Below are 23,472 nucleotides of genomic sequence, written 5' to 3'. Positions count from 1 at the left end.
CCATGTTTTGTATATATAAGGACATTTAATTTTTGCAACAGTCCTTGGTAGGGATATTGTCAGTACCATTTAACAGATGAGAAAATAGAGGCAAAAAGAACTTATGTTGCTTAAATAAGATTCTGCCACTGTTAGGTGAGAGTTGAAATTCAAAATCTGAAATTGGTAGTATTCAAAAGAAATAGAGAAAATGCATGAAAGAGACTGGAACACAAAGTTTTTGAGAAGGAACAGCATTAATGTTGAAAGGAGGCCACATATTAGTGGTTCTGCTTTCATGCTTAAATATTGATCCTAAACTCTTACTCCTATGAAACAACTAGGAATAATAAAAGCAGACTCTGTGATTGGGATGGAGAAGAACAAGGTTCCTAATTGGGCTGAGAGAAGAGCTAAGGAGTTTATAAACGTGAATGTATATGCTTATAATATAGTGGGCTAAGGGTGTACCATCTGTTTTTGAAAAAAAACTATAGTGTGATGACAGTAATCAAGAACAAGAACTAAGAAACTGAGAGAGATGATTAGGTCACTAAAGCATTTTTGCTTAAAAGGAAGCCCCAGTCTGTATTCTGTATCTCTATTCCTATATTCATTCTTGTCTTAATGCATTCAGCACCTGGAGCACAGTGAGTGGTTCTTGTATTCACCTTCTTGCCAGTGGCTGAAGAATTCAATTTGTATTTGTGCTGGTCATGCTCTCTGCAGCCCAGAAGCCATCTTCGGTTGTTCTGACTGGCAGAACAGAGTGGTCACATATTAGCGCTGATGCCGTCCTGCAATTCACTAAACTCACCTAAAGCAACTCATCTTCCCTTTTAGGTCTAGAGTGACACACGTGTCAAATTCCCTCAGTCACGTCCAACTCTTTGCAACCCCATGGACTGTAGACTGCCAGGTTTCTTTGTCCATGGAATTCTGCAGGCAAGAATGCTAGAGTGGATTGTCATTCCCTTTGCCAGAGGATCTTCCCGACCCAGGGATCAAACCTGGGTCTCCTGCATTGCAGTCAGATTCTTAACCATCTGAGCAACCTGGAGTAATTTTGTCAGAGTTCACCTGAAGCAGATGATTTAAGACCTTAAGCTGAAAGTAACTGATTACAGTGGGAGGCTACTGCCACTTCTCTGTGTCCTTAGAACTTTGACAATTGCCAAACAGGCAGGCAGCGCGGCAGGTTAGGCATTGCCAGGGGCCGGAAATCAGACGGCTCATATTTGATTTCCAGCTCAGCCACTATTGCTTACTTGGCATAACCTCTCTGAACCTCAGATCACAAAGCAGCAGAATAAAGAGCAGTAAGAGAACCTACCACATTGAATGATTATAAGGACTAAATGAAATAGAACATTCTTTCCTTGTCACACTGGTAGCACTCTAAAAACAGTAATCCATATGACTTTGGGATGATCAGATTGGCTTGTCAAAGTGGAAACTGAGATTGCGTTAAAAGAATCAATACTATACAGGTTACAGTATGTAATTGTATATATAATATTTAGATTGTTAACATTTCTCACAATCTAAATAAACACTTTATTCTACCACTTCCTCTTAAATATTGACTGCTTTGACTTAAGACATTTCTCAAACTACCAATGCCTGTACTATATATTTTTCTGCCCTGGTTCAAATTTTATGTTTTAAAAATTAGGGATGCAGTATTGCATATTCTTGATCACACAGAGGACCAAGAGTTTAGAGATTAAAGAAAAATCTTCAGAGTTGTCATATATTTCTCCCCTCTACACCTGCTGAGAATACAGTATCTTTACACACATTTTTCACAAAGGTACAAGTACATACATGGACACAAAATACATAGTGATAGCAATCTCTATGTCTTAAGGAGCGAAGATTTTAATGCCACTCATTCAATGCAAATGGGCTTTCCTGGTGACTCAGTGGTAAAGAAACCACCAATGCAGGAGATGGGGTTTGCTCTCTGGGTCAGGAAGATCCTTTGGAGAAGGAAAGGGCAACACGCTCCAGTATTCTTGCCCGGGAAATCCCATGGACAGAGGAACCTAGTGGGCCACAGTCCATGGTATTGCAAAAGAGCTGGACGTGATTTAGCAAATAAACACCACCACCACTACCCAATGCAAATACTGCTAAGCATGAGTCATTATGTAAAATCAGTGTGGACATAATCCAATACTCTTAAATATGAATATTATTTCTTTTTCCAACTTTACTTTTCTTTTTCATAGACATCTAAGTGGTAATTTCCTAGAGTTTTGTCATACTGCTACCTCTATGGGGAGAATTACCATGCGTACAATTATATTGCTTTGGTTTTTTAATTTTGTTCTCTTTTTGTGGCCTGATGTTCACATTCACCTATGAGGCTCTTACCATTTGATTTTACTGTGGCCTATTTTATATCACTAGCCCATTCCTATATTTAATACATAGAAAACATGGAAAACATGTTTCTACTTCGTGGTGCCCTTTGTCTAGATTAATGCTCCGTGCTATTGTTTCCTTTCTTTCTTAGTAATTTTGCTTTCAAAATCAGTTACTGAGCTGAGGCAGCTCTGCAATGCCAAACTTTATTAGCAAATTTATCAAACTTTTGAAATAGTTTTCAAGTGACAAAGTTTTACCAACACTATTTTAAGCTGTAAGAAGCCAAGATAAAATTTCTCATCAATAGAAGATATTTGATGATCTGAATCTTTACATTTTATACCATATCTGATTCTGTTTCAGCAAAAAAAAAAAAGTGTCATCATATATCTCTATACATACCATAAGTTTATGCTATTTAAGTGTATTTTCTCTTTCTTCTTTCCTTTTTTATTTGTAGTATTTCCACAACCTTTTGATGGAAAATCTTTTGCAACTCTCTCTTATAGAAATAAACTAGACAGACTTACAGTTGAAAGAATATTACATTTGTGATGAAATTGCTCAGTGTTTGCAGTACAGTTTTGAAGTTGCCATCATCATCATCTTAACCACCCTGAAAGTTATTAAGTAACTCAAAGCTATGCTAAATGCTATAAAAATAGTTTAAATATAACACCCTGACTCAAACTACAGCAATGCATTATAAACTAGATACACTTAAGATCTATGATCAGCAAAATAAAAATGTTACCCCTATATATAAAAATACTATGAAGAATTTATTATAATTACTAGAAAAATAACAATGGCATTTCCATACGGCCAAATGACAGGGCTATGACAGTAAACTACCTGCTGTTTATTGACACTGAAAATGTAAAAAAGTGGTTAGATCTGTCTACTTAAACTAGATAATTTAGCGAAAAAGTAAACATTTATATTGTATGAATTCTCATGAGTGGATAGCACAAATATGAATCATCAAAGAGAGAATGTTATCATACCCTTCTGTTTCCAACTGATTATTTTGTTTTTCTATAACATCTAAATGGGAATTAAGTGGTTAAAACAGAGCACTGCTGTTAAAATGCCATGTATTCCCTCTTCCAATTATTTCCAGATTTAATCCTGATTTGTGTTTCAAGTAAGTCACTTGAAGTTTCAATAACTTAGTTTCTCAAGTGGTTGAAATTATGACTTCTGTTTACACTGAGCTTGTGAAGAAAACAATACATTAAATGACCAACAGTACATTAAGCCCAAACTTACCCTTTCTGCCCTCTCTGACACAGGGAGATATGTGCAAAGTGTTTTGAGCTGTGAAACCACACTGTGGAGAGAGCAAGCAGCATTTATTCCAGCCTAATGAATTAGGATGAGAGGGTATGCCCTGGAAAGGAATCAGGCAGGAGGCAGACAAGAAATTTAATGAATTTTGTTTCCCAATTTTAGGTAAAGTGCTCTTATTTTAGTAGGTTAGAAAGTGGTACAATAGGGAAATTCCAAATACAAGCTCATATTGGAAAATATGAAAGGAGAAAATCAGCATTTTGTTTTGTGACTCATGTGATGGTTTGAGAAGTGTTTGGAAATCTTTGAGGATGAAGAGTCTGATATAATCTGATTTTTTTCATTTCTTTCTGGATTTCCCTCTCGGAACCCTGCAGTGTGATAAGATGATTGTACTAGTGACTGCCGCCAGCTTTGCTCTGAACATCCCACTAGACTGTCCATGTGTTGGGAGCTCCTAGCAGCTAGTACAGCTATCTATCTACACCTATGTTGCTCCTTATGTAACCCCCCACCAAAAAAGTAACAACAAATAGCCTAGAAAGTTGTTTGAAACAGCATTTCTGAAGGGTAGTAACTCTACTTTTCTTTAGCAATATTTCTGAAATGTTAGCTCTCCCAGCATTTCTAAATTGAAAAAAAAAATATTAACAACATGTAAATGTAACATGGGAATACCGCGAGAACAGGAGTTTGGCAGGAAAATGGGATATTTCAAAATAAGATCCACAACAAGACAAATTCTGGCAAATGAACAGTTCTGGATCATATTATCCAAATTGTTGGATTCTGGAAGATTTGAGAGGGTTTTTTTTTTTTTTTTTTTTTGTGGTTCCCATCACTTAATAGCATGATAGTGGATGTTCATCATTCAAATTGCATTGCTTCCTCCTCCCATTACTAAAGTTGGAAAATAAATATACAAAAGGCATCCATTATAGTACAAAAAGCATTTATTATAGTAAGCATTCCTACCTTGAGAGGTGGTTTTAACACCATAATGGCTGTGTCAGGTATAAAACTTGTGTTGGGGTAATGCCATGTATTGATATCATATGTAATGATATTTATTGGAAATCATCTTGAAAAACTCAGGATCCTAACTATTCTGTAGTGTGAGCAGCTTTAACAGCAATTAAATCTCTCCACTGGTTAAGAACGGTGCTTAAAACTAATGCCTTAGGTCTATGAGTGTGGAGACTTAAATTGCATATTGTTATTCAGAGTTCTTAGGCTTTGAAAAATATTCTGTTTGTTTGGGCTTGGGAAAAAAAATCACGCATTGGTGGGGGAAAAAAAACGAGAGAGAGAGAGGAAGCACAAAGGAAATAAAAAAATAAAAATAAATTCTAAAATACCTGGAAAGTTAATCCAATTCAACTTAACTTTTCTTAGAGGTGAAAATATGTAGAATTAAGAGTGATTCCTCCGTAAATCAGATTAAATTCTTTGGAATTTAAGCCTATATCTTTTTGGTTTATTTTTCATTTTAAATGAGAACAGAAAAAAACTGCTCATTGGCTTAACATAAATCTTTAAATTGCAATAAGCTTCACCCTCAAAAAGTAGTTGAATCTCTGAGGAAAAGGAAAAGGCTGAATTCTATTTTTCATAAATGATGGATTATTGTACCACACTGTGTATTTTCCAGTAAAGTGTCCTTTTATTTGTACTGTGTGATTACAAGTTTCTAAAAGTATGTGTGGGGTCACTTGGGTGCTGTGGGAAAGTGGAAGGAACTCTGTTCTGTTAAAATCAGTAGTGAAATCAGAAGCAAACTATGTCCTGATTACCATAGGCATGTGTTTAAATTTTGCTTTCCTTAATTGGTTATGTTGTATTTACTTAAAATGAACAATTTGGCAAGTTTTTCTCCCTTGACAACAGAAAAGCGTAAACTGTTTTATAAGTTTGGCTGTTAAAATCAGATTTGTAAACCACAATATTCAAAGACTTTTACTGCTGTTTACAGGGGTCCAGTGATGGGCTTTGCATTATAACCATGTGCTTTTTTTACATTTTTGGTTTGTATTTACAGTGCTTTAAAGTTATTTGGTTAATTAAAAACTATGCCATATATTATAGTCATCTACTGACTTTGACTTTTGCATAACTCTTCTTAGAACAAAATGAGCAAAATGAATGATGGCCGAGGCCTGGCAATTTGACTTGTCATCTAAGGACAATTATTTATGGCATCAGGAAATGGAGGTTGACGCTCTAGTCTGTCTCTAGGAAAGCCATCGTTAGAGGCAACTTTGGATAGTTTGGCTGTGTTAAAAACTGTGTAATCATATCCAAGACTGCTAGTTTCTCAGAATGTATGAGAAGGAAACAAGCTAAAGCATCTTAAAGTATACTTGCATTTTTCTTGTAAAAACAGTGTACCTTACACACATTTCACACATGTGGAGCCAGATGGTAGTATTGAAAACAATATATATATATATATATATATATATATATATATATATATATATATATATATATGTATGTATATATGCACATATATACACATCTAATTAAGAGTACTATCACCAAAGTACCTGTTTCCAAAAATATATAACTTACTGTATAATTACTTTCATGTGTATATGTGTTTTAATTTGCAAAGTACTTTTTAATCATATCATTTTTACTAATCCCTAAATGGTAGAAAAAAATACCGTCGTTGGCCCTGAATTTCCTGGCAGCCTGTCATGGAAAATGATGGGATTTTGACATGAGACTAGCAACAGAAAATACCTTTGGTAACCTGTGAAAATTTAGATTGTTTGTTCCATACCATTTCAAAAGCAGACTTTGAGACCCAAATTACTGAGGTAGGTTTCTCCTGAAGGATACTCGTTCGTTTAGCCCCCAGTACTAGAACCGAGGCCCTTGGGCCTTTGTTAACAGCTGTCGGTTGGAGCAGATTATATATGACCAGACCCAAATGAAAGTTGATAGGCTAGAATGTAAGCACAGCATGTTAAGATGCTCAGAATGACTCATTCAGTCATAAAATTTTGAGTCAGTTAATGCCTGATATTCACGGTCCTATAAAAGCAGTTGTGGCTAGCCTGGGTAGCATGGCACTTGGTATTTCTCCAAAATGACCTGAGATCAATTCCTCCACTAAGATCTCTTAGTCTCTTGTACTTCATACTCCTCACCATACTGTATTACTACAGTGTAGGCCATATGCATTTAAATCCAGCAGTTAAATCCAACACTACCATGTTTGCATGTGGTCAGTTTGTATAATTTTTTAATCATCTAGCAGCACCATCCAGGAACATTTGAGCCTAATTTAAAATCTTCCCATAGCCACATTTTTTAAAGAAACAAGAAATAAGTTTTAATAATATAGTTTAACAAAAATACCCCAAATGTTATTGTTTCAACCTATTGCAAAAGCAGCATTTTAAGTAGTCAAGAGCCCAGAGTGACTAGTGACTACTGAATTGGACAGTGCAGCTCTGAAGCACTGCTCCTCAAACCATTTTAAGTTGAGATACACATACACACACAAAATGATAATAGATGATACATCAGATATATATGTTAAGTATATGTGTATATGTAATAAACTGTTACTCGCTCTTGTGTGTGACACGAAGAGTTGGACACAACTCTTTGTGCCCCCATGGACTGTGGACCACCAAGCTCCTCTGTCTATAGCATTCTTCACACAAGAATATTAGAGTGGGTTGCCATTCCCTTCTCCAGGGAATCTTCCTGACTCAGGGATCAAACTTAGGTCTCCTGAATTAGCAAGTGGATTCTTTACTGTCTGAGCCACCAGGGAAGTCCATATATATAATATATGCTGCTTATAGAGAGATTTATTATTAAAATAATACTTTTTTCACTTTTCACAGTTCCTTTACATTTTGTCAGTTCATGAGTAGCCCTTCCACCACCAATCAATGAAAATTTTCCCTAAAGTTGGGAATGATTCTCAACAGGAAATATGTCTCCTCCCTCTCCCCACAGGAGACATTTTTGATTGTCACAATTTAGGAGAGGATGCTACTAGCATATTGTGGGTAGAGACCAAGGAGGCTTCTCAACACCCTTACTTTGCACAGACAACCCCCTGAAAAAAGGAATTGTCTGACTTAAAATACCAATAGTGCCAAAGCTGAGAACCTTCCCTTGAGGTAATATAAGATATTATGATCTTTTAAGTGGCAAGTACTGTCTTAACTTAGTATTTAATAGTGTAAAATCCCATGTGATGATTTGAATTTTTCACTTAATTTAAAATTAAAGCTCCACTCTATACTTAGCTAGGAGGAGAGCAAGATTTCCTCTCTTTTCCTTAGCCTTGCATTTCACCCTAACTCTCCATTTTACTAACAAAAGTTTCTAACTACCTTGTGGTCAAAGCTAGAGGAAGGAGGTTGCAAAAATGTCCTTATTTGACCAGTTACAAGAAAGCTTCTCACACTAGGCCTGGCAGACTCTTTAAACAGACACTCTCCCTTAGGCACTTTCATGGGTTCCTTGGAGACCCCACTAGGAAAATTTGACTTCAAATCCTTTAATTCAAGCAATTTATTTTCTCCCAGCTGCAGTTCCCTCCTAACTCTCTCTCTTTTTATTCTGAGTTCTTCAGGAGCTCAGAAGAACTCACTTGAGCTCTTTTTATTCTGAGCTCAAGTGTAGCTCGCCTACAGCTATCACTTAGTAAACTGTTTTGTACTCAATAGCAACATAAAATTTTTTAATTGATTAAAACCATTCTATTTTAAAAGACTAAGTGAGCTCCTGATACTTACGTTTTCCTTCACCTTCCATTTTTCACCTATTAGTTCAGTTCAGTCACTCAGTCGTGTCCAACTCTTTGCAACCCCATGGACTGCAGCACACCAGGCTTCTCTGTCCATCACCAGCTCCTGGAGTGGACTTAAACTCATGTCCATTGAGTCGGTGATGCCTTCCAACCATCTCATCCTCTATTGTCCCCTACTCCTCCTGCCCTGAATCTTTCCCAGCATCAGGATCTTTTCCAATGAGTCAGCTCTTCACATCAGGTGGTCAAAGTATTGGAGTTTCAGCTTTAACATCAGTCCTTCCAATGAATATTCAGGACTGATTTCCTTTAAGATTGACTGGTTTGATCTTCTTGCAGTCCAGGGACTTTTAAGAGTCTTCTCCAAACCACAGTTGAAAAGCATCAATTTTTCAGTGCTCAGCTTTCTTTATAGTCCAACTCTCACATCCATACATGACTACTAGAAAAACCGTAGTTTTGACTAGATGGGCCTTTGTTGGCAAAGTAATGTCTGTGCTTTTTAAGATGCTGTCTAGGTTGGTCATACCTTTTCTTCCAAGGAGGAAGTGTCTTTTAATTTCATGGCTGCAGTCACCATCTGCAGTGATTTTGGAGCCCTCCCAAAATAAAATACTCCCATATATTAGAATACCAGATAAAGATCTTACTAGACTGGTCCCATATCCAAACTTGACTTTGAACAAGTTACTTAACCTCTTTAATTTAGCTTCTTCATCATCTAAAATGAGTAGAATTAATTTTGTTTGTTGTTCAGTCTCTAAATTCATGTCCAACTCTGTGGCACCATAGACTGCAGCGTGCCAGGCTCCTCTTTCCAATACTTCAAAAGATCATTTTGTGATTTGATTCAGAAAATATTGATTAAACCTTTACTATGTGCTAAACAAGGTTGCAGTATTAGGGACACATTAGTGAACAGTGTTTATAAAAATACCTAAAATTCCTGCTTACACTATAGTAGAATTAGGTTAAATCACATTATATGCTTAGGAGAGTTTCAAGCATATAGTAAGGTCTCAATACATTTTAGATATAGTAATTAACCCGTTTGAATGATTCTTTATGTGCCTGCATGCTTAGTCACTCAGTTATGTCCGACTATTTGTGACACCATGGACTATAACTCGCCAGGCTCCTCTGTCCATGGAATTCTCCAGGCAAGGATACTGAAGTGGGTTGCCATTTCCTACTCCAGGGAATTCTCCTGACCCAGGGATTAAACTTGTGTCTCTTGCATCTCCTGCATTGGCAAGTGGATTTGTTACCACTGAGCCACCTGGTAAGCTCCAATATTGAATGATCAGCTTATGATTTGAAAGGAAAAGACCTCCATTTTCCTACTGAGGTGCCCCAAATCTTCACATGAAATCAGTAATTAGGTGAGGACAATGAAGGGCCCTGTTAGGATTAGTATCTCATAGGATAGAGACAACAAATTCCAGTCATTTTACCAATTATTAATGATTTTGTTGTTTTGTTGCTATTATCAGTTGCTAAGTCGTGTCTGACTTTTTGTGGCCCCGTGAACTGCAGCATGCCCAGCTCCTCTGTCCTCCGCTGTCTCCCAATGTTTGCTCAAATCCATGTCCATTGAATTGATGATGCTATCTAACCATGTCATCCTCTGCTGCCCACTTCTCCTTTTGTCTTTGATCTTTCCCAGCATCAGAGTCTTTTCCAATGAATTGAATTCCCACCAGATGGTCAAAGTATTGGAGCTTCAACTTCAGCAACAGTCTTCCCAATGAATATTCAAGGTTGATGTCCTTTAGGATTGACTTGTTTGACCTCCTTGCAGTCCAAGGGACTCTCAAGAGTCTTCTCCAGCACAATGATTATTGATAAGAATCATTATTAATAGTGAAAGTGAAAGTTGTTCAGTCGTGTCTGACTCTTTGCCACCCCATGGACTATACAGTCCATGGAATTTTCCAGGCCAGAATGCTGGAGTGGGTAGCCTTTCCCTTCTCCAGGTGATCTTCCCAATCCAGGGATCAAACCCAGGTCTCCTACACTGCAGGCAGATTCTTTACCAGCTGAGCCACAAGGGAACCCCTGTTAATAATGTCATTAATAATAAGATAACTTGAAAGTGTTTAGACTCTGTGCTAATGAAGGTACAGACCTTAAATGTTATGTTCATAATTGAATCCATATCCTTTAGCATAGGGTGTGATAATCAGTAGGCATTCAGCAACCATGTGCTTATAGTAAATGAATTATTAATAGATATACCCCTAACTTTCATGATAACAGTGAGGCTAGTAAAACTGAGATGGGGGACTGATGAAGACATGGCAAAAGTTTGAGTCAATATGAGTTACAGAATTTCACCTAGTGGTAATTTCACACAAATAAGAAGAGAAAGATGTATCTGCATTCTTTTAAAAAAATTAATGAATTAACTTAGCTGTGCCAGGTCTTAGTGGGGCACAAGGGACCTTTGATCTTCATTGTGGCATGCAAAATCTTTTAGTTGCATCATTCGAACTCTTAATTGCATCCAGTTTCCTGACCAGGGATCAAACCCTGGACCCTGGCATTGAGAGCTCAGAGTCTTAGCCACTGGATGGCCAGGGGAATCTGAAATCTTAAAAATATCTGCTTTCTGGAAAAGAAATCACTTTGGGTTAACTTGATAAAGAAGATTGAAAAAATTGTTAGGTATGCAGGACCTTTGAAAATGCCTAAATTTCCTACTGTTCAATTTAGTTCATTCAGTCACTCAGTCATGTCCAACTCTGTGACCCCATGGACTGCAGCACACCAGGCTTCCCTGTCCATTACCAACTCTTGGAGTAGACTTAAACTCATGTCCATTGAGTCAGTGATGCCATCCAACCATCTGATCCTCTGTTGTCCCCTTCTCCTCCTGCCTTCAATCTTTCCCAGCATCAGGGTCTTTTTCAGTGAATCAGCTCTTCACATCAGGTGGCCAAAGTATTGGAGTTTCAGCTTTAGCATCAGTCCTTCCAATGAATATTCAAAACTGATTTCCTTTAAGATTGATTGGTTTGATCTCCTTGCAGTCCAAAGAACTCTCAAGAGTCTTCTCCAACACCACAATTCAAAAGCATCAATTCTTTAGTGCTCAGCTTACTTTATAGTTCAGCTCTTACATCCATACATGACTATTAGGAAAACCATAACTTTGACTAGACAGATCTTTGTCTGCAAAGTAATGTCTCTGCTTTTTAATATGCTTTCTAGGTTGGTCATTGCTTTTAATTGAAATTAACAACAGCTTTTTTCTCCACAAGTTAGATGAACTTTTCTATAATTTTGTGTACAGATACAGTTAGGTAGAGGGCTTCCCCCAGTGGCTCAGCATTAAGGAATCTACCTGCATCACAGGAAACATAGGAGATACAGGTTCAGTCCCTGGATCAGGAACATCCCCTAGAGGAGGAAATGGCAACCCACTCCAGTATTCTTGCCTGAAGAATTCTAGGGACAGAGGAGCCTGGTGGGCTACAGTCCACAAGGTTACAAAGAGTTGGACATGACTGACTAAACACACACACATACACAGGTGGAGCTATCCAGATAAGTTATCATGTTAAATATGAGGAAGTTAATGTGAAAATAAATTGTGAAAATATGGATCTAACCACATTCTCATTACATGTTCATGTAGCAACAGAGCTAATATTTTCACATAGGCAAATTTTTGCTCTTGTGCCCTGTCTAAACAGAAGGGCCTGAGCTATTAATTCAGGTAGTCATCCCATAACTAGCAGTTTTCTATTCATATTTGCATAAAGTAATAATCATAAAGGAAAAATTTACTGAAAGCCTCTCACTTTTTTTTTAATTTCCAGTGTTCAGACTGCATCATAGTGCTTCTGATACAAGCGACAAAAACCGAGTTAAAAGCAGATTAAAGAAGTTTATTACCCGAAGACCTTCCCTGAAAACTCTGCAAGAAAAAGGACTTATTAAAGGTATAGAATATTTTATACTTTTACTGTAACAGTGATAAATGAATGTGCCTCTCTGTCAGTAGTTAGTTGGCTCTAAAGGAGTTTTAGGAGATTTTATTCTTCTTAGGTTGCTTATTAAATGTTCTGCTCTATGACAGAAGGAAAAAATAGCTATCCAGAAAACTAATCCTGAGAAAAATAAAGGTTGGATCATAAGATCATTGAAAAAATACCAGGTTTTGCCCTCAGAGTATCTGGGAGTGAAGAAGAAACATCCCAGTGGCCCATTAGAATGACCCCACATGCTGGGATAATCCTCAATATACCTATTGCTCCAGAATATTTACTAACAGCATCCCTTTTCATTCTCAACTGAGTCTTGTATAATAAATTATCTGATCACCTAGTCATAGTCTAAGTAGGGCTAGGAAGAAAGTCTAAGATAAACTAGTGTCGTGAAAACTTAACAGGTTTGAAAACTGGAGGACCCAGAACTCAATCTAAATTGAAATAAGCAGATATTTCGCAAGTATGTGTAAAGTATATAAAATATCCTCCACCATTCCAACACCAGAATAGAAGAACACTCTGGCATGAGACTGTAATTGGGACTCAGACTTCTAGTCTACCACTCACTAATATTGATGTTGAGCAAGTTGTCATCTCTGAGCCTCAGAGATGTTGTTATCTCAGAGCCTCTTCTGTTACTTACACCCATCACTGAGAAGACTCTTCAACAAATGAGATAATCTATTTAAAGTATTTAACAGTGCTTGAAATATCAATAACCTCAGATAAGCAGATGACACCACCCTTATGGCAGAAAGTCAAGAAGAGCTAAAGAGACTCTTTATGAAAGTGAAAGAGGAGAGTGAAGAAGTTGGCTTAAAGCTCAACATTCAGAAAACAAAGATCATGGCATCTGGTCCCATCACTTCATGGGATATAGATGGGGAAACAGTAGAAACAGTGTCAGACTTTATTTTGGGGGGCTCCAAAATCACTGCAGATGGTGACTGCAGCCATGAAATTAAAAGACCCTTACTCCTTGGAAGAAAAGTTATAACCAACCTAGATAGCATAGTCAAAAGCAGAGACATTACTTTGCCAACAAAGGCCCATCTAGTCAAGGCTATGGTTTTTCCTGTGGTCATGTATGGATGTGAGAGTTGGACTGTAAAGAAAGCTGAGTGCTGAAGAATTGAACTGCTTTTGAACTGTGGTGTTGGAGAAGGCTCTTGAGATTCCCTTGGACTGCAAGGAGATCCAACCAGTCCATTCTGAAGGAGATCAGCCCTGGGATTTCTTTGGAAGGAATGATGCTAAAGCTGAAACTCCAGTACTTTGGCCACCTCATGTGAAGAGTTGACACATTGGAAAAGACTCTGATGCTGGGAGGGATTGGGGACAGGAGAAGAAGGGAACAACAGAGGATGAGATGGCTGGATGGCGTCACTGACTCGATGGATGTGAGTCTGAGTGAACTCCGGGGGTTGGTGATGGACAGGGAGGCCTGGTGTGCTGCGATTCATGGGGTTGCAAAGAGTTGGACACAACCGAGCGACAGAATTGAACTGAACTGAACTGGAACATAAGTATGCAAAAAATGTCCTCTGCTATCACTAATATTATTATCATTCATTACTGTTGTTGTTACCAGATAGATGAAAGGATGGATGTACAGATAAAACCAGTGATGTAGATTTCTATGACTGGAAATTACCTTATAGATCGCTGAGGCAAATGTATTATTTTCCTAAGAAAAAAATATAGGCATCAAGTCCATTATTCTCCCTGGTTTTCAGATTTTCTAACCAATGGACACATTTTGAAAATTAAATACAAGAAAAAATTTTAAAATAAAGTACTAAAATAAACTGTGAATGAAGTGGAAAGATATCCTTATAGAAGTCAAAAAGTGATTTATGATACAAATATTTCTCAGGAACAGGGCAAAGCAGATAGTATTTTCAGCATTACTTAGGATGAGAATTATTTCAATAGTTTACAATAGCCATCTGACCTATTAACTTCAGTCTCTTTTTAAAATAGGTGAACATATCACAAAAATCATCTAGCATTTTGAACCAATTGTGAAAGGTTGAATTTTGCAAAGCATGAACATACCTATCACTAATAGAGTGGAAAATTCTTTAACATAAGCATTTGGAAGTAGAACTAGCACCTGCTTTAAATCAGTCTTTAGCTCAGACTTTTACTCTCTGAAATGTCCTTTTCAGTGGACAGCATTTGGTCTTCTACAGATTCAACTTCACATCATAATATTGCAGTACCTCCAGTTCTACCTTAGAGTTTATCCCATGGATTATCATTTTCTTAGAAAAAAATCAATAGCATGTTACCTGCCATCATGACAAAGTATAAAACCAGATAAGCAGCCCAAACAATTACAATCTGACAAACTCCAAATTTTTCATGACTGTAGCAAAATAAAAGAGGTTTTAATTCAGTGGCATGGTCTGGCCCCAGTCAAAATGCTAAAGAATTAAAAACCATAGTGCTCTAGAATTGGTCTCAGAAAACAGCAGAGAAACTGGATGCCTAATGCAATTTTCATACTGATGTAATGGAACCACTGAACACACTCCAGTGGTACATTTCCTATCTTAAAGCTCCATTGCATTTTCACCATAGCTGACCAATGAGTCAGAATTCATTAGTAAGGCTATGGAAAATCTATGTGAAATTCCAATTTGATAAGCTTCCATTGTTGTCTTCAGTGGAATTTTCTTCCAAATACAGATCAAGTTATGCAAATACACTCACTTCTTGGGCTTGTTTCAGTTTTAACTGTGAATTTTTTGTAAGGCTTCTGAGATTTTTTTTTAAACTGAATAGAAAGCATTAAACCAATTTTTAAAAATATCGACCCAGTCAAATTTAGTATGTTAAGTCCGTTTTCTTAGCATATTTAAGGCAAAGACTTAGGGGGAGAAAATGAAAACAGTGTTTTTGATTGGCTGTGAAAAATCACACAAAATGAATCAATGATTAACACTTAAATGGTTAATTTCTCCAAGTAAAATGACTTAACTCTTTCTAGAGAAGAATTATTTGGAAAAAAGAGATAACGCCTTTAAATTGTCCTGGAGTGTGTTTTCCCAAATTATATTAAATATATATTCAAATACATATTGGAATATATATTTAATATATTCTTTTGCATAGAATTGATGCTTGTGAACTGTGGTGTTGGATAAGACTCTTGAGATTCCCTTGGACTGCAAGGAGATCCAACCAGTCCATTCTGAAGATCAGCCCTGGGATTTCTTTGGAAGGAATGATGCTAAAGCTGAAACTCCAGTACTCTGACCACCTCATGTGAAGAGTTGACTCATTGGAAAAGACTCTGATGCTGGGAGGGATTGGGGGCAGGAGGAGAAGGGGATGACAGAGGATGAGATGGCTGGATGACATCACTGACTCGATGGACGTGAGTCTGAGTGAACTCTGGGAGTTGGTGATGGACAGGGAGGCCTGGCGTGCTGCAGTTCATGGGGTCGCAAAGAGTCGGACACTATTGAGTGACGGAACTGATCTGAATTGAACTGAGCTTTGCACATGTGGAGTAAAGACCTCCATTACTGAGGTTCAGGAAAGCTGTACATGGTAGTTTGGGTCTTACAAGTGTGCTTCCTGATACCTAGGAGGGTTTTGGCAAGGCCACAGCCACTTTTCAAAGTGTTTACGCTTTTATGCAACATTCCCAACAGATTGAGAGGCCTGAGCTTTGAATTCAACCAGCGTTTATTGAGCCCCCACTGTGGGGCAGGAAAGGCTGTGTTTTATTGACTTTCAATGCCCAGCAGAACAATATTCACAAAGCACTTTAGGTGAAAAGAAAACTGTCACAATATCGCACAGTATAAACTCAGGCACAAACCCTTTCTTTAAACCTGATTTTTGGACTCATGGAGACCCGGCCAATATGTGATTTCGTTGGCTAGATTTTAGATAGGGAAGTAGCCTCTTAATGGGGCTGCATTTTCTCATTTCTTTAATATGACTAATGAAAAGGGTACCTTATGATGCCAAAACGGGGCCAGCAGAAAATTCTGAATTATCACCCAATGAAAAGAAATAGTAATAGCTCAGGTGGGTGTCACAATCATTGTGCCATTGTAGTAGTAGCTTCTGAAAAGCCTTCAATTTCTCCAAGTGCTTTTACATTTGCCAAGGGAATAGCAAGAGCTTTTTAAATGTATGAGTTTATTACATTGAGCCGCTCATGGAAAACAAAACTCCAATCAATGTAATATGTAAATTATAGGGAATAGGGTACACTTTAGGGTGGTAGGTATGTTTGTACATGTCCTCTCCTTGCTTTTGGAACTGAAGTAATTGCTCATTAGCATCAGCCAAACTACCTTATGTAATCTTTCAAATAGCAGCATTGACATCCAAGAACATAAAACACAGGCAATGCAATTTTTAGAAAAGATAATAATTGGTTGGATTTTTAGGAGCAACTAACATTTCCTTATGTCAAAATGATAGAGAATATTGTGTATTTTGGAAGTGGTTTCTTTCATCTTTGTATAGAAAAAAACCATACTGGATGACATTAGTAGAAATTGAGAGCACTGTGGTAATACTTCTGTTTTTTAATGTTTGTTATAAGGGAAACAGCCAGTATAAGGATTAAATAGTACACCTCCAGGATTTATGATGAAAAGCAGTGTTTTCTTGCCTCATGCTCGTTTTCTTCCTTATAGGGACCATTTGGGGTGGTTTCTATTTGTAGTTCTCAAGGCTGCCTCTCTATCTTAGTTATTGTTATTTGGGGTATAGATTTTTGTTAATATCTTTATCTTTAATGTTTCAATATCTTTCTTTATAAATTTCAGACATTACCTCAGGTTTATTTTACAGTGAATCTGACAATTAAACTAGACTTCATCTACCTGTCTTTTTCTCTCCCAAATACTCAAATACAATTGGCTTTGCTGTTGCTATTGGCTTCATCCGAAATATCCAACATACGTAGACCTCTGTTTATTGTTCTGTTGACCATAGACAATTGCGTCTTAATGCCTCCACTGACAAGATGACAAGCAAGGTGTCCTTTTCCCCTTTCATCTCCTCTACTTTTGCTGTTAAGTCTTTACTTCTACCTCATGAAAAGTTATATTATTGCACTGATTTCTGTAATTATGACTTATCTATAGGTTGACTCTGGAAGTTAAAAACTAAGAAACAACATTCATATTATCATGACTGTATAAGATTGCTTTTTGTGGCACGAAGTATTAGACTTCCCTCTCTGTTCTTACGGTATCACGACCCCCTGACTTTTATTAAGGAGAAATGTCCCTTGATCTCTTTTCTTTTACATTCGAAGGTTATATTAGTAAGTTTATGTTGTTTCATAGCTACAATCAAGAATTCTACCGTCATCCCCTATATTTCAAATCTAAATGTGAAAAAAGTGATCAGTCAGGTAATCATGTAATTATTATGAAATTTTTCACCAAGTAGTGTGCCAGATTGGATTAATTTATCCACAGGTCTGATACCATGCCTTATTGGCTGTGCAAATTATAATCTTATTATTTTTAAAGCTTATGCTTCATCATTTGCTTATAATCACACTGTTGTTTAGCTTGATACATCTTGGGATTGTGGATTTCTTGTACAGATGTTTATCTCCCAAAGTTTTATTTTTCATTGCTTTCTGAATTTTACATCCTCAAAGGATTTAGTCCTCTCTATTAAACATTCTGTGTACCTTAGTCTGTGACTTCCTGGTTTTTACCCCAGAATATCTTCTAAAACCCTTCCATCATCCTACTCCATTTGTATTGGTTGCTTTCCAGGTTTCACTTTTGTTGTTGTTATTTAGTTGCTAAGTAATATCCAACTGTTTGCTACCCCATGAACTGCAGCATGCCAGGCTCCCCTGTCCTTCACTATCTCCTGGAGCTTACTCAAATTTATGTCCATTGAGTCGGTGATGCTATTTAACCATCTCATCCTCTCCTGCCCTCTTCTCTTTTTGCCTTCTATCTTTTCCAGCATCTGGATCTTTTTCAAGGAGTTGGCTCTTTGTATTAGGTGGCCAAAGTGTTGGAACTTCAGCTGCAGCATTAGTCCAGTGAATATTCAGGGTTGATTTTCTTTAGGATTGACTGATTTGATCTTCTTGCAGTCCAAGGGACTCTCCAGAGGTTTCTCCAGCATCACAATTCCAAATCATCAGTTGCTCAGCTTTCTTTTTGGTCTAACTCTCACATCCATCCACACAAGACTACTGGAAAAACCAGAACTTTGACTATATGGACATTTGTCAGCAAAGTGATGCCTTTGCTTTTTAATATGCTGTCTAGGTTTGTCATAGCTTTCCTTCCAAGAAGCAAATATTTTTTAATCTCATGGCTGCAGTCACCATCTGCAGTGATTTTGGAGCTCAAGAAAATAAATCTTTCACTGCTTTCACTTTTTCCTATTATACTTGCCGTGAAGTTATAGCCATGATCTTAGGTTTCTTTTTTGTGTGTTTTATGTTGAATTTTAAGCCAGCTTTTCACTCTCATCTTCCATTAGAGTGGTATCAGCTGCATATCTCTTCTAAAATCCTTCCATAATCTTACTCCATTTGTGTTGGTTGCTTTCTATGCTTCACCTTTTTTACTCTGTGATTTCCTTTCATTGATCTTCTGAGCTGTATTCACTGTCTTCTGAATCCCATGCCTTTTCTTTCTTGCCTTAATTTCTTCTCTTATTATGTAACAGCCTTCAGTAACTCATTTAGAAAACATGAGACCCTGACTGTCTAAAAATATCTTCAGTATGTCCATACATTTAATAATACTTTTGTTGTGCATAAAATCCCATTGCCTCTAGAATATAGAGTTGCAGCTTCCATTCTTAATTGAATTCTTTTTTCTTTCAGAATCATTGAATTCTTTTGTCTGTTTGTTTTTTGGGGGGGTGGTCTTTGAGATTCTATAGTCGAGATAATGTGTCCAGTTGGCAGAATTTTTAAAATTTACTTTGCTTGGCACTCAATTTGAAGAATTGTGAATCTTTGGCTCTGGATTTTTTTCTCTGTCTTATTATGTTAATAATTTTCTCCCATCAGTTTTCTGTTGCCCCCTTTGTGATCTTTAGGATGTGAGTATTAGAACGTCAGAATTGGTTTCTCTCATGTTCTGAAAGAATTCTGTTTCATCATTATATTTGCTTCAACTATTATATTTTCAGTTTTCTAGACATCCTTCGTATTCTCCATTCTTTTTTACATACCTCACTCTCTCGGATTATATGAGGACAAGTTTTGTTTGACCATGATGTTCCCATTCCTAATAGTGAGGATGATACTTAGCACTCAATAAACATTAATTCATTGAATAAGAGAGAAAATAGAATATAGATTATATTTTTTCTAACTTGTCAACTTGTATAAATTAAAATGTGTTGTTGTTTTGGCCTTTTAATTTTAAGATTTTCTCTTCTTTGAATCATCAATGTCATCTACATTCCTTTTACTCATATATTTGTCCGATTCTCTTTCATCACGTTAGTAACTTCACTCACATGTCTGGTTGGCCATTGTTCTTCGTTCTTATTACAAAAGGAGGCTCCACAAAAATGAGCTGTAATTCTGCATACATGGGCAGAGCTACCTTGTCAGTGGTATTTTTTGCTCTAGGGTGATCTATAGGAACTATCAAACCTGCTTGAAATATCAAATATTTCCATAGGATAGAGTATGCCTTATATACTTTTGCTAAACTGAATAAATCTGTGTACAATTGTTTATAATGAGAGAAAATTTTCAACTCTATTTTATAATTAAGGGAATTGAGTTTATTTGAAAGCATAACAGCTTTAGAATGTGACTAAGCTAAGTTAAAGGTAGATTCTGTCATCTATCAGTTATAAATTTAATATTTGGTTATCAACTTTTGGGTTTATAAAATTTACATCATAAAATTCAAATGAAATTCTATTTAAGTTTATTTATTTTAAATTTAAATGAAAGAATCTCACACAGTGCCCAACTTATCTTAAACATTCATCAGCTCCCTTGATTCCTTCCTTTCTTTCTTCTGTCTTTCCTTCCTTGTTTTCATCTTTCTTTCCTTTTTTCCCCCCTCTTCCTTCTTTTCTTACTTTTGTTTATAGAGGAAATCATGACCAAGATGACCCTAGGAAAACACTCTCTCAAGTATTCTTTTAATGTTTGAGAAATCAATCCAGACAAGTATCAAGGAAAGGCAGCAGTAATTCATTTACTCCAAGGAAAGCATAAAAATCATTTGCAATTGGCTCATATTTGCCATTTTGGGTAATTTTTATTATGGTACTCTTTATACAAAAATGGGCATGAGCTCATTTTCTTTCCTATCTACACCCACTAACATGGTGTTATCCAGTTGCCAAAATGTTTAATAATTACCCAAACAGACAATTGTTTAAGTTTCTGGCATATGAGAAAATAATATCTTTGACATCACAGTACTTTTGTAAAATATATGTCTTACTGAGAAGTAAAGAAAGCTTTGCCATCCAAGTTGCTGATACAAGTTATTAGCCCTAAAGTTTCAGCAGTCATGTTTATGAATAGCAAAATCATTGAGTTAAGAGGACAGTATTTTTAAAGTAATTTGTTAGAGCTAATGTATGACAAAGTAACCTACCTGTCACATTGTTAATTTAAGCAAAATATTTATGAGCAACACTGCAATATACCTTTGAGTAGAGATATGCTTCAACTTGCCACTTTATCAGTGTTAGTCTGAGAATAATTATATTTGAATTTATATACTGGGGCATGGGTCTATCATTGCTTGGGCCTGAAATACTCTCACAACTTCCACAATATGCATTAATGTGCTTAAAAATATCTTGTAAATCTTCTTTTCTTTAAACTTCTTTATGGTTCATAATTGAACTGTGATCCTTACGTGTGAGCTGTGTCATGATTTAATATTAGCCAAAATTAATAGCCAACCTTAAGCTGCTTTATCTTGGCCTATAAGCTTCCTGGTTCCTCTGCATTTATAGTTCCCAGGCAGTTTCTGTTATTTAAAGGCTCTTGGGAGCAAATGTGTTCATAATAGAGTACCACATAGCTAGCTTTTGTTCAATAATAAAATACAGGTCACCATGAAAGATGGCAAATGTTGAGGAAAAAGTGCACCTGGCTAGCAGGTTAAGCCCATGTCTTTTAAAAGCCTGTTATCCAGAGAGGAAATGATTCTGATATTATGAGATATTAAAAGCAAAATAACTTCAGAGCAACAAGAGAGAAATGAGGTCCAGAAATGGGAGCAAATTAGTAAGGGGGAAAAGAATGAGCAAGAGTAATGAATTGGTTTCCCTGTGGTTCAAGAACTTATTTTCTTATGGAGGGAGAACTTTTCACACAGGATTCATTAGAATATATTATTTGAGATGGTGACTTACCTATAATTGATTTTTAGTATCTACAAAATGATATTATCTGTAATTTCCTGCTATAAACTACTATATTTTGTATGTTTGCAGGTAATGTTATTTTTCTACTATTCTCCATTTTTCTTCCTTTAAAATATATTACTAACATTTGAGTCGAGTTCTTAAGATCTCTGTCTTTTTTTAGGTAAAAGAAAGTTCTGGATAATATCAGCCTTTAGCTCTAAAGCTGACTGTGTTTCTAGTAACAGACATTCTAAATATGGAGAATATAAAATGAATAAGACCCAATTGATTTCAAAATAGCATATTGGCATTTTGTTGTTAGCCAATGGCCTCTAAAACCCATATTAATTCTTGTCCTGGCAGAAGATGTTGGTTTTAGCCATTCCATGGACTATTTATTATTAAAAGGTTGCCCAGTGTTTTGGCATAGCTTACAGAGTTAGTCTAATCTTGGTGACAGTTCGAAATATTGTTTTTAAGCCTTTCAGTTTGAGGACTGACAAGTTTTCGTAAAGTAAGAAGAAATCAGCATGAGCACCAGTAAGGAAACAGTACCAGGTAGAGACAGGTTTTGTTTTGTAATAAACCATGTTTTAAGCATGTTCTGTGCTCTAACTCAAATTGTATATGTTTGTGCATGTGTGTTTGGACATGTATGTATGTGTGTGTAGATCGTGTACAGGATAAGAAGCCTCTCTTCCCATCCCTGATGTTGCACCAACCCAAGTTTATTTGCTCTCTGAAGCATGTCCTCAACTAGTTGCAGATGACCAAAAGTCAAGCTGCTGTGCTGCCCTCTGGAGAGCTGGTCTATGGCCGCTCAGTCCTCTAATCACATCCTAAATCTTTCCTCCACGAAACCACCCGAAGAGAAGAAAAAGATGCAGGGCTCTCATCAGTGTCCACAGGAGTCCCTCTTTTAAAGGTTAGCATTTATTATTGATACCCTGCTGTTCTCCAGCAGGTGTTCTCATACGACACAGTTCCCTCATGACTCCTAAACCCAGCTCACAGGCAGGGGAAGATTCTTCAGCCAAATTCTTGTTAGCTTTTCCGGACCTCGGTAGACTGTACAGACTGCATCCAAAACCGATGCTGGCACTTTACTTTCTCCTTTGTAGTTTTTGTAGTTCTGTTGCTGAAAATACATTGATTCCATTTTGTAGTGGGATGGATAATGGAGGGAGGGGAAACCAGAGTTTCTTCCTGACCAGGAGATGGATAATTTGAACAAATATGTGAATAAATGCTTCATATATAGTGAGATGAATTCAGTTTTTCATAGTGCTTGGAAAAGGAGGTACTCTTAGTATGATTGGGATTCGAGGGTCCATTTTATGTATGTATGTTGACTGTGCCTGTAGAGATGGTACATTTCAGAGCTCTCCCAACCAGTTTCTCCTCATGAGGGTCCACATTCAGCAGATGTGTGGATGGCTACGAGCAGAGGAAATGTTGCTGCTGCTGCTGCTAAGTCGCTTCAGTCGTGTCCGACTCTGTGCGACCCCAGAGATGGCAGCCCACTAGGGTCCCCTGTCCCTGGGATTCTCCAGGCAAGAACACGGGAGTGGGTTGCCATTTCCTTCTCCAATGCAGGAAAGTGAAAAGTGAAAGTGAAGTCGCTCAGTCATGTCCGACTTCGCGACCCCATGGACTGCAGCCTACCAGGCTCCTCCATTCATGGGATTTGCCAGG

The 23,472-nt window shown here is 37.0% G+C and overlaps 1 protein-coding gene across 8 annotated transcripts in view; it reads left to right on the top strand.

The window, feature by feature from the left end:
* ARHGAP15 (Rho GTPase activating protein 15) overlaps positions 1-23,472 on the top strand; it is a 706,829-nt gene that overhangs the window by 407,665 nt on the left and 275,692 nt on the right. For all 8 annotated transcript variants that reach the window (XR_011254561.1, XM_069577672.1, XM_069577677.1 and 5 more), the window contains one exon: positions 12,250-12,372. Coding sequence is in view for 7 of the 8 variants with exons in the window: in XM_069577672.1 (XP_069433773.1) it covers positions 12,250-12,372 (123 nt within the window). In the remaining variant the exon portion in view is untranslated. The remainder of the gene's footprint in view (positions 1-12,249; positions 12,373-23,472) is intronic.

Source organism: Ovis canadensis, chromosome 2 (assembly GCF_042477335.2).
Source record: "Ovis canadensis isolate MfBH-ARS-UI-01 breed Bighorn chromosome 2, ARS-UI_OviCan_v2, whole genome shotgun sequence".
NCBI lineage: Eukaryota > Metazoa > Chordata > Mammalia > Artiodactyla > Bovidae > Ovis > Ovis canadensis.
The sequence above is the reverse complement of the archived record's forward strand: the minus strand, read 5'-3'. Positions and strand labels throughout refer to the sequence as shown.